Raw genomic sequence first — 12,824 nt, 5'->3', positions numbered from 1 at the left:
AAAAAAAATCTAGAAATAAACTCGAAAACATTGACACGTGTGTTTGACTTATAGGATTTTTTATTAGAATTTTCCATTCATAATAAAATGAAAAAAAATTCTAAAACCAAACAAAATTGAACTCGAAGCCATTGAGGCTCGTTTCAAATTTCGGTTAGCCTATACAATAACCTTATTAAAAATAAATAATTTTATACCTAATATGTTTTAATCATATTTACATTTAACAAAAAAATTTATACTTTTATACAAAAAATATTTATAAAAAACCTCACAAAAATCTATAAAAAAAAAAAAAAAAAAAAAAAAAAAAAAAACAGTAAATATATATTCGAACAAAAAAAACTTGAAAAATTATTCAAAAAAAATATAAACGAACAAAATATAAAAAAAATTAAAAAAATATAAATCATAAAAAATATTAAAAAATAAAATAAATATAATTGGCAAAATATAAAAGAATTAAACAATTATATATATATATATATATATATATATATATATATATATATATATATATATATATATATATATATATATATATATATAGGGTTAGGTTCATTTGAGACTACTTATATTTTGTGAGACCGTGAGACGCATTTGTTTATTTTTTTTTATTTTTTTTTATTTTTTTTTAGTTAATTCATGTTCCGAAAATAATATTTAAAAAAAGAATTTTTTGATTTTTCCATTTATTTTGCATTTTAAAATTATTTTTAGAATATGTACAGTGTAATATTCTATTTAGAATATTTCACGTATTTTTCAAAAAAAATAGAATTTTTTTTAATTTTTTTTTTATTTTTTTTAGTTAATTCAAGTTCCGAAAATAATATTTAAAAAAAGAATTTTTAGATTTTTCCATTTATTTTGCATTTTAAAATTATTTTTTAGAATATGTCAGTGAAATATTCTATTTAGAATATTTCACGTATTTTTCAAAAAAAAAACGGATTTTTTTTTTATTTTATTTTTATTTTTTTTATATTTTTTTTATATTTTTTTTAGTTAATTCATGTTCCGAAAATAATATTTAAAAAAAGAATTTTTGGATTTTTCCATTTATTTTGCATTTTAAAATTATTTTTAGATTTGGTCTCACGGTCTCACAAAATTATAATGGTCTCAAATGAACCTGAACCTATATATATATATATATATATATATATATATATATATATATATATATATATATATATATATATATATATATATATATATATATATATATATATATATATATATATATATATGATGCCATCTTATTAAATTTTTTAAAAATTAGAGTGAAAACACGAATGACCAAACCACAACGAGTAAAACTGGAATTTACTCTTTCCAAAATTTAAATGATAGTGCCAAAATTTAATCACAACAAAATTCAAAGATAAATAATGCATAAAATGGATTACTCGATACAAAATATAAGGAAACATGAATGTTCAAATTCCAGCACAACCCAAACCAAGAAACATAAAGAATAAAGCTGGCCTACTAAATTCAACGACTCGACCTTCAGATTTCTTCAATGGCTGAATCCTAGAACTGCTATTACCTACACGTGCATTGCTTCTATCACACACATCAACTCCAAGCTTCACAGAATCATATGCTTGCAACGGATTCAAACACAACTGCCCATTCCCACTTAAATCCAAATTCTTCCCTAGTCTCTTCAAGAAACCAGAATCAAAGGGAATCTCTCCACTCAACCAGTTCTTGCTCAAATTCAGGTGATAAATATGTGAAAGGTTCCCTAAACCCAGCGGGATATTTCCGGTTAATCGGTTGTTTTGTAACGACAATGTGGTTAGATTCGATAACTGTGAAAAGATGGCCGGAATTTCGCCGGAGTAGCCGGAGTCGGCAAGTCTGAGCTCTTGTAGCTTAGGGAGATGGCCGAACTCCATCGGAAGTTCGGTAGACATTGGGTTGTTTTCCATGATCAAATACTCCAATCCCTTCAAATTCGCTAATCCAACCGGCGGTTTCCCATGAAATCCATTGTTGCTCAGTGCCATGAACACCAAAGAAGTCAGTTTCTCAACGCTGTTCGGAACACTTCCAGTGAGTAAATTCGAGCTAAAGTCTAGTTTTTGAAGCATACCCAGTTGCCCAATTGCGTTGGGGACTGGACCCGTGAGCGAGTTATAGCTCAGATCAAGTCCCACTAGGTTCCTGAGCTTGCACAGTTCGACAGGTATAGACCCAGCGAGCTGGTTATAACTCAAGTCAAGATGAACAAGCGAGCTCAACTGCGAGATCTCCGGCGGGATCCTGCCGGAGATTCTGGTTTGTGATATGGTAAGAATCTGAAGTGAAGATAAATGAGAGAAGAGCTGAGAAGGTATAGAGCCAACAAGACTAGGATTTGATCTAAGACTTAGCTGCTGCAGGGAAGAAGGTCCAGGACTTGCAGTTCTGCTGTTTGACACAGAAAGTGTTGTTTTGGTTTTGGTGAAACACTGAAAGAAGAATACAGACTGAAGGTAAGGAAGCTGAAAGATCTGTGAAGGAAAGGTAGCAGTGTTCTTGCAGGTAGGGTTTGGAGAGGTACCAAAATCAAGTCTTGTGACATGAAGATGAGAGTCTGTAACACCTCGTTTGCATTCAATTCCAACCCAAGAAGTGGAAGGTTTACATGGGTTTGGATAGTTGAGTCTCCATTTTTGGTCGAGAGAGAGTGTTTCCATTATACTGTAGAGGGTTTGTAGCTCCGATGGATCCATGGTATCTTGTGGTTGCAGGTGGTTGGTGGTGGTGACATGACGGGGGTGGCATGTTAACAGGAGGAGGAATAGGAGAATAATAAGCATGATTGGGGAAGAGAGAGTGAGTGTGTGTGAATGAGTGTCTTTTTATGGGGTTTGGTAATAAGTTGGTTTTTTGAATCACAAAAAACTTGAAGTTTGGTTGTCGTGTGGGATATCACATCAAGTGATCAAAGTATCAAACAATGGTATGTCCTCGAGTCCCGTGAATGGTTCTATACAAGTATTTCTCTAATACATACGACTCTACAAAACTAACTTTAATAGTTGCCACTTGCCACATAATTATTACACAATCTATTTATTCAATTTTCTCTTAAAAGTTAAAACCTCCCCTCAAGAATACATATGATCGCTTGTACGGGCAGGGGATGAGCCCCGAGTCTCCTCGATCTACAGGGAATTGAATGATGAATCCCTTCCCTTTTATAAGGGGGGTATCCCCAATCCATCTTTAGTCCATTCCTAATTCATTATACTTTTCTTCTCATGTTATTTAAATTGTTAATATTTTTCGTGAAAGTTTGATATTTCCAATAAAAGTATTATGCATTATATTCTACTAAATTAGCATAACTTTCTTTTATTTTCATGGTTCCACCTTCTACACTTATATTTTCAAAAAACTACATTTGTATTTTCTAAAAAATTAAAACATTTACAATATTTTTTAACAAGGTTGTCCCTAAGGTGCGCAAAGTTTGCATCCGGACAGGACCGAGAAAAATAAGGTCCTACTTTTAACCAATTTATATATATTTAATATCTAAATATATATCATTTGATACAAAATAATCGCATTATTTACATAGTTCATATGGCTTATATGGCTTAAAGAGTTACCTAGGCATGCTTGTTTTCGTATATGATGAGGGTTCGACTCCTCTTCACTTCCATTTTAGAGGGCTCACCCTAAAAACGATGTGACCACGGGATGAATACCGTCCCAACCTCCCGTTAGTTCTTATGTCGTAGCCTAGTCAACTTTCCACGACGTCTATTTAAATGTTGAGCGATATATTATATTCAATTAATGAGTTGGTGACTCTACTTACCTCTATGAAATATGAATTAGTGTAAATTCCGAAGTATGTTTTTTTAGTAAAAAAATTAACTTTGTGCATATGCTTCTGGCGAATTCAACATTTCAAATAGATTAATTTTGTTCATGTTACTATTTAGACTTAATCAAAGAAAAGAATTGTTAATATATATATATATATATATATATATATATATATATATATATATATATATATATATATATATATATATATATAAAACACTAGGAGAGGCTAGTTGGAGAATAATGTAGTGGGCTTAGTCCAAGGACCCGGTTTGATGGAGAAACAAAAAACAAACTTATAAGATTATAAGTACAAATCCACAACAACAACCACATTTTTGCTATCACGGGCGTGTTTGGCAAAAGTAGTTGTTAGCTTGAAGCGGGTAGCGGGTAGCAGGTAGCTGGTAGCGGTAAGCTGTAACTTTTATTTGTTATATGAATGTTTGGCAAAAGTAACTGGAAGCTTTTGAAATATATAAAATTACATAAAAGGACAATTGATTAAAAATAAATATATATATATATATATATATATATATATATATATATATATATAAATATATTTTTAAGGGTAATTATGGAAATTGATTTCAAAAGCTCAGGAGCGTTTTGTTAAACGCTACATGAAGTAGCTTTTAGAATCGGAGCGTTTTGTTAAAACTAAAAGCTAAATGTTCGTATTGTCAAACGAAGTTTTTTGTTTAAACTAGAGCGTTTTATTAAAAGCTAAAAGCTCCCAAACGCTTCCAAAAGCTCTATGTCAAAGACGCCCCACATCTTCCTCCCATGCTACTTCTTAGTCAACCAACATAGATGTCCTTAGTCCTTACAACTACCTTATATATTTTTTTTTATTTAAGTTTTAATGGTACCTTCATTTCACACGCATACTCTAATGGCCATTGTCCACTTAATCTATCTCACCTTAATAAGGTGGGTGACATTATTCTCAACACCCACATCCTTATGAATTATAGACCATGGTTACTTGGAGCTCTCCTTTGGTTGTAGGACTTGCTCACTTATACACACTTCAACCATTTTGCTATTTTGTTGCACATTAAAACTGCACCATTAATAATCACTATTAATTGTGTTGATTCTAAGCCCATTTTCTACGATCAAAGATATCCGTGTATCCAACCAAGCATTCAATTCAATCCTAGTCTCTGCAATCAAAACAATGTTGTACGCAAAATCATACATCATGATAACTAGATTCCACGTCCATAATCAAGTCCAAGCATCAAAGTTTAAGCAATTTTAAGCTTTTAAAACATGTCCAAACCAATACTCGCTTCATTCCTTTTATTCCTTAATGAATTAGTATGATTATCTAACATTAAAATACATGCTTTAAACACTTATTAACATCTTATTAGATGTTATATTAGTTTCCAATCCAGATATTAACTTCGGTTGATGATTCAAGAGCATTATATGTGATTCTAATTGATTATTTAAACTTGGTTTAATATATAACTTGACGTGTAAATGGATTATAACCATTAATCATATAAAATTCAAAGCTAAAACTCCGCTGAAGCTCATTGCAAGCTTTTAAGCTCATAATTTATAAAAATAGAGTTGAAAACTTCATAAACTGAATTAGCAAATTAACGTAGAAGTTCAAACTATTATCAAAAGCACAATCATTAATCCAAGAACATATACAATATCTAGACATTATTTCACTAATCTAGAATTTTAAAACCTCGCATAACCTTGAGTGCTTCAAATTCTAACATTCCAATGACAAAGGAAGTAAGCATAAGTTCTTTATTGTTCTACACAATTTAATTGGTGTCTTGAAGTTTAAAAAAGAAAGGATAAAAAAACCAAAGTTTCTAAGAAAATGATAATAAATACAGGGTTAAAACAAACAGAAACACATTATACAAAACGTCCTTAATCTTAATTCATGCAACCCTGATTTTCCATTACATTTAACTATAAATGGAAACACGTAAAATTAACAAAAAGAGGGAGGAAAAAAAAAACAAAAACAGCACGTGTCCCAGAAGTTTCATGCAATATGTGCAATTGTAGATTAGAGAAAGCATTTCACTTCATCCATCATCTTCACCAATCAAAAACCATCCTTAAGAGAACATGCGCAGGAAATTGCTTGCATATGCCATTGGCTTCACATCAGGATGTGGCTGAATTTTGAAATAAATATATGATATTACAAAAATACCCCTGAATAAAATAAAGAAGAATTTGTGTCAGGAAAAAGGGTAAAAAAGACTAACCACAGCTGAAAATGTGACAATCTTGGGCTCCATGGTGGGGGCCTCAAATCGAATAAAAGCACCCTTGTTTCCCATCTGCAAACACCAATAAAATTATTGAATTTTACAAAAAAAGAAATTATTATATTTAAAAAGATGAAACTGGATTATTACCTGGTCACAATAGTTTGGAGCAGAGAAAACAGTGATGAGTTTTCCATCATGTTCAACTTCGTACCCTTCATCTTTCACCTCATGAGATCGCACAACCAAATCTGAAAAATAAACAAATAAACCCATTTGTGCAATTATTTAATAAAAAAATATATACATATATAAATATTACCTAGATTATTATCCTTCAAGAACCTTTTTGTTACATCTCCACCAAAAGAGAGACCTACACCACGTTTGCTTGGTCCTCTACCAGGGTTAGGTTGTGGATCACTCCATAATATCTCACACATCAACCCTAAAAAAAAGATAATTTTATTAACAAAAAATATAAGATGAAAAGGGTAAGTAGGTAATAATCCAGTACACATTACCTTCCTCTGGAGGCTCACAGAAGCGATCAATAGCTCTAATGTCAGAGAGCTTGACACCATCAGTACTAAAGAGACCCCCATGAACCACAAATATTTTGTGATTTATAACATGGGCTAATGGTAAATAACAGAAAACCTCAGCAAAAAGCTCCACAAATTTATCACTCAGTTTTGACCTAACCTCTCCCTCAAACCCATAAATCTTGTTCATGCTTTTGCTCTCATGGTTTCCTCTAGCAAGATGTATGGCTGAACAAATCAAGTAGAATAATATCAATATATATATATATATATATGTTGAATGTCGAAACACCCAGGAAGGGCAGAATGGTAAATAGACATTACCTGATGGAGACATACACTTGAAGGCAAACAGTGTGAGAATAACTTCTAAAGAGAAGGAGCCACGGTCAACAAAGTCACCATTGAAGAGATAAGGATTTTCGTCTGAAGGGAGGCCATTGAGCTCAAAGATGTTGATAAGGTCAAAGAATTGACCATGAACATCACCACAAACAGTGAAGTGTTTTTCATTTGGAACATTTATGTCAACAAGAGAAGGTAATGCCATTAGGATTTCCCTCGTTTGTAGAACAATCTGGAAGGCATACCTACCAACACAACCGTCACAAACAATAGAGTGTCATCATAACAAATAAAATAAAATAATTACAAGTTTCTCAACATAACATACATACCGTTTGTGTAAGCATTTCTGATTCTTGAAGTCATCCATCATTTTCTTCACAAAATCTAAAGTCACCACATCTCCATCTATTCTTGCTCCAGTATACTGTGGCTCCACATCTACATTTCACAAATAAAATAAAACAACCTCATTATTATAAAAATAAACAAAAATTTAAGGCGCATATTTTAATCCAAGCATAACACAGAAGCTTTTATTTGGATGATGGGAATTGGGAAGGAAGAAAAGATAAAAGTCATAAAACACAAGTGCATACTAATCATCAGTCTTATTATATTCTAAGATTTGAATCTTTCATGGGGTTGTTTATATGTGATTAATTTTTAAGTTTTAATTTTTTTTTTTTTTTTTATGATCCTTCCTTACTAAGTTCAAACCTATGTTGAGTACTTGACTCTTGGTTAAGAAACCAGGAGTGGAGCCATCCTCCCACCAAGTCCAACCAGAGTTGTTGAATTTGACCACCAAAAAAGTTGTGATTGTTGAAAATGCCACCACAGTGGCTGCAATGGGCCCCACCACCAGCATCACTACAGCCACTAGTGCTACTGCTGCAGCAGTAACCTGAGAGCTATGATATGATGAGCCTGTGCCCGTGCCTAAAATGATCAAAATAACTATTAAAATGCATAAGCATTAATTTAATGTTTCACACAACGACTATTATTATTATTTATTAGACTACAAATTCCTACAACTTTTTTTACTTTTTCCTAGTGACAAGACCATTTCTTGGAGAAAAAGTCACCAAACAGATGGGATTCTGAATCTTGTAACACTGAAGCTTTTTGTGAAAGAAAAAGAAAAGATAGTTGGAGTTGAAGGTGGCTTCTCTGTTTCCAAACAAGGGTGGAATTAGGTTATGGAGAAAGGAGGCAGTTGACCCCACTTGATGTGGGCTCTCACTCTCACTCTCATACCATTTTTTTTATTATAAAATTGTTACATTTGACCATTAGAGTGTTACTATTTTACCCTTTTGACCTATTTAAAGGGACGAGTTTGCCACTTAGCTTTATGTTTTGTATTTACCATTATAACTAAGTTTTTATGCATGTGTGGGATCCATATAAGCAAAATCTGATGACACTATGTCCACATAGCATCTTATGTGGCACACTTGAATGTTCCCGGTGGGTTGCGGAAGAGGCACACTGGCGGTGGAAGGTGGTGTCTTTGGTGGGAGGAGGCTGATGACAAACTGCTACATTAGTGTGTAAAGACAACTTAAGTTAGGGTTTCTTATTTTTATGTTAGTGTGTTTAAGTTATACCATTAACCATTGTTTAAAACCTAACAAGGTTTGTTATTGATGACAAATTGCTACATTAGCAACAACTAATCAACTTCATAACAAGCAATAATCACCTTTTTCCAACCATTATCACTTCACATTTGTAAGTAGCTAACAACAACTTATATTTTCAGGTCTCAAAAAACATGCAACATTCTACCAGAAATTGCATCCACTTAACCCCCTTTTGCAGAAAATAACATAACTTTGAAAGAAGCTGAGTAAAAATAGAAAATAAATAAGAAGAATGCTACCTATGGTTCGGTAGTCGATAGATTCAGCTACTGAGTGTTGTTCTGAAGTAGGTACAGAGATTGCTTCTTCAAACTTGAGCTTCATAACAGCTTTCTCACATTCCTTCAATTTCTTTGAAGCATCTGGATCATTTGGAGATATTCTCTTTACCTGGTTTCATATATACACAATTGTTAGTTTTCAGTTGACAATTGTTTCTGCATAGAATACATGGGTACAAGATATTTGCATAAACTTGAGCACAAAAACACCATTAAGATTTAACTGAAAAAAGTTTAGGGGGGTCTAAAACTATATTGCACACAAATGAAAGCACTTCTTCTGTTATAAACTAAATAGTCAAGAGACCAAATCATTGCTGAAAGTCTAGACAAGACTGCCCCCACATCCTCTAGGTTTTTGACTTCTCATAGTGCATAAATGAAGCATTAAGGGTATTGCAAAAAATAGAAAGTGTAAAGGTGGCGCTTTATGTTGTAGGTCTACATATATTTGATAAATTATGAAATGCAAGTTGGGAGGGAGAGGGACCACACATCTTTTGATAAAGAACTAACATGAATATCAATATTGAAGATGTTGGTGGTGTATCTTTCTTGCATCAATTTTAGTTTTAAGAAATATTGGAAATTGACATATGAATGAATCTATAACATCATTTTTATCAACAAATATTTTGCTTTGTCGTCATCTATGGGTTAACTCTATTAATCAGATATTAATAATATTGATGTAATGAACTTGCTGATATAGCCAATGTGATAAAGAAAAGTATAATTGGAATAAGGGATAATGATTTGGAATTAGTGGGATGACCATAGAAGCCATAGAAGTCTCTTTTTTAACATTTTTATCTTTATTAGATGTCATATAGCAGCTGTGGCTCATACCTTGAAATCTTTGGCAGGTTCCTTTAGAGACTGAAGTAAATCTTTTAGTAATGCTTTGTAAAGCTTTCACTGTTTCTAAGAGAATTTTTTGGGTGTGCTTTGGATTTGGGGTATTACAGATATCAACCATATCAAGAATTTCAAATGGTTCACTTAAAACAAGAACACAGTTGTTAATTTGTTATGCAGTTTAGTAATGTTTGTTTCTTACATGCTTGCTGATTTAAATTTGTATGTATGGACCTTTTGATCCGCTCAAATTGGAAACAGATACATAGACTCCTGTTGTCTCACTAAAACTACTCCTTCAGCATTTTATATAACGTTTTTTTGATAAAAAGTGCTTTAAAATTATCATCCAGACACACACTGAATAAGAATTAAGAAAATGTTTTGACAAAAACTCTTTATCAATAAACCATCTATAATCAATCATGAGAATTGTATCTCTGTAACTCAACTACAGAAAACCCTAACAGGAAAGTCGATAAAAGAGTGAAGTACAAGTGCCCTCAATATGTACATTGACCAAGAAAGGCATGACCATATACTCAGTGCAAACATCCTATCGTTTCCTATAACATCAGTGACAAACTGATGTCTCTATACATCATGCAGTTAAAAATCTCTCAACTTCAAGTGGAACCAATGTATCTCATTCATAGAAGTGTTAAACACACCACACACATGCTTGCAGAGAAATTCATAGACATATGTTTTACATCTACCAAGTTTAATCTAACAGATAAAAACGAATCGTTCTCCATGTTAATCAAATGAGTCAAAAGTAACACAAACCTGTTGAAAATCTTTGAGTGCATCTTTAAACTTTCCCATTGCAAGATATGCAGCACCTCGCCGGTAATAACCCTAAATTTATAAAGGTGTCATCAACGATTCAAAGTATACAGCTATAGCTTTGTAGTTAAAAACCAAAACAAATCAACATGCCTTAGAATACTTGGGGTCAATCTCAACAGCCTTGGATGCATCCTGGATTGCGCTACCATACTCCTCTAACTTAGTGTGAGCCAAAGCTCGATTCGCCCAATATACAGCATTTTCACCGTTTATCTCGATTGCTTGTGTATACAAATCAATTGCTTGAGAAAACTTATTGGCTGTCAAAACCCATTACACATATATGAGTACACATATAACTTCATGTAATACGGTTAAATTAACGGTTCGATTGAAGAGAAAGGAACTTATAGATTACCTTTAAAAGCTTCATTAGCTTGGATTTTGATTTCTTCAGCCAATGAAACGCTTGATTTTTCAGTAGCCATAGTGGGCATAATAGAACAGACGAAAAACTGGATTTACTATCGAGTTACAAGAAAGGGTACAGAGATTGCATGCCAACTGTTCCCTTTCGCCTTCGATACTTTCGTTTGGATGGTAGTCACCGAGAAGAGAGATTGTCGTTGCACGGCTTTACCCTAAATGGTTCCGGCGCCTCTTTCATATCATTCATTCATAGACATATTTTACTTCATGCCCTTCTAATATTAATCATTACATATACGCGCCCTATTTTTAAAAAGAGCTACTAAAATGACCATATTTTCAACTAACATTACAAAATAATCATGTGGTTTTTTTGGGGTCAAAAGTCTTTTGGCAAAAGTTAGAAAATGTCAGCATTTTCTGATTTTTCCAAAAAGTCATTTTTACCTTATATCAAAAATCCAAATGTTGCTTTTAAAATGCTTTTATCAAACTTCTTTTGCATTTTATCTTTTTCAAAAAAAACTTTTAGGTTCTCAAAAGACAAGCCAAACACCCCCTAAGCTTTTAGATCACACCACTCACACAGGGTACAAAAAAACAATTAGGATACCTCTAGAATTAACCTTTTAAATATTGTAAAAAAATGACATCGCAACAAATATTCATTCATTTATTGAATTCCTTACTAAACTCTTAACATGAACTTCGTGGTAGCATATACAATTCTAGAATATATTATTGTTTTGTGAATTGTTGTTTTATTCTCGATATAATCTTGATTTCTCATGTTTTTAAATACAAAATGTGGTTGGTTTCTTACTTTTGCAATGTGTTTTTCCAACATAATGTTAGGGATAAACAATTTGTACCGAACCTCAATCTCATACTAGAAACGAAACCGTACCGAATTTAAAAATATAGGACAGTACTCAGTACTCTAAAATCACGAATTCGATATTTGGTACCATCGAAATCGTTACTAGTACCGAAAACCGGTACCGGTAATGTTAATTCGGTACGGTACTCAGAATTGACTTTTGATCAAATTCAGTATTCGAGAAATCGGGAACGGTACCGTTCAGTACCGGTTTCGTCCCACGCTCATCCCTACATAATGCTCTTAACGCCTGGTTCCCGAGTTTTTTTTGAAAATTCAATAAAGGAAATGGAAGGAAAAAAATTTGACATAAAGAAAATGAGGGTAAGGAAAATATTCATATTTTGTGTTCCCGAGTTAGGAGAAAAAAGAAAATAAAACTTAAGGTTGCGTTTAATTGCGGAAAAATGGGCCATTTTCTGGAAAAAATTTCCAAATAAAAAATGAAAATTTTGAAACCACGTTTAGTTTGTCTATTTTTTCTAAATTTTTTTAAAATTACAAAGAAGTTTAAAATTTTTGGAAAACCAATAATCATTGTTTTCCACATTTTTCTAATACAAAAATTTTCTAAAATATAAACGCACACTCACTTCCACCTCTAACTACCTTCACCTTAACACCCCCAACCCACCACACCCCTACCTACCCACACCCGCCTACTCCCAAGCCCCCCCCCCCCCCACACACACACACCCACCCACCCACAAACACACACACACACACATACACACACACAAACACAACACCACTACCACAATCACCAACTTACAATCACCAATACCACCACTACTACCCCATTACCACCACCGTCACCGCCATCACCACCTCTGCCACAATTGCCGCCGCCAACACCACCGTCGACATCATCAACACCACCACCGCCCCCGGTTGCTACCCCCACCCCACCCTACCACTGCTACCGTTTTTTAAAAATGAAAACC

The 12,824-nt window shown here is 33.0% G+C and overlaps 2 protein-coding genes across 3 annotated transcripts; both read right to left on the bottom strand.

Moving 5' to 3' along the window:
* Positions 1–1,380: 1,380 nt before the first annotated feature.
* LOC111884474 (receptor like protein 29) lies at positions 1,381–3,015 on the bottom strand. The gene has a single exon (XM_023880802.2). The coding sequence runs from the start codon at positions 2,814–2,816 to the stop codon at positions 1,443–1,445; it is 1,374 nt and encodes a 457-aa protein (XP_023736570.1). The 5' UTR covers positions 2,817–3,015; the 3' UTR covers positions 1,381–1,442.
* A 2,578-nt stretch (positions 3,016–5,593) lies between these two features.
* Positions 5,594–11,228, bottom strand: LOC111884375 (serine/threonine-protein phosphatase 5). 2 transcript variants are annotated; one of them, XM_023880683.3, is made up of 12 exons: positions 10,990–11,228; positions 10,722–10,891; positions 10,569–10,640; positions 8,880–9,030; positions 7,709–7,930; positions 7,321–7,429; positions 6,968–7,233; positions 6,623–6,871; positions 6,421–6,546; positions 6,249–6,349; positions 6,096–6,170; positions 5,594–6,002 (listed from the first exon to the last, which is right to left on the bottom strand). In XM_023880683.3, the coding sequence occupies exons 1-12, from the start codon at positions 11,066–11,068 to the stop codon at positions 5,943–5,945; spliced, it is 1,680 nt and encodes a 559-aa protein (XP_023736451.1). In that variant the 5' UTR covers positions 11,069–11,228; the 3' UTR covers positions 5,594–5,942. The 2 variants fall into 2 exon arrangements, with proteins under 2 accessions (XP_023736451.1, XP_023736452.1); XM_023880684.3 differs by lacking the exon at positions 7,709–7,930 and having other exon boundaries at positions 10,990–11,226.
* Positions 11,229–12,824: the final 1,596 nt, after the last annotated feature.

This window comes from Lactuca sativa, chromosome 3 (genome assembly GCF_002870075.4).
Source record: "Lactuca sativa cultivar Salinas chromosome 3, Lsat_Salinas_v11, whole genome shotgun sequence".
NCBI classification, from domain to species: Eukaryota; Viridiplantae; Streptophyta; class Magnoliopsida; order Asterales; family Asteraceae; genus Lactuca; species Lactuca sativa.
The sequence above is the reverse complement of the archived record's forward strand: the minus strand, read 5'-3'. Positions and strand labels throughout refer to the sequence as shown.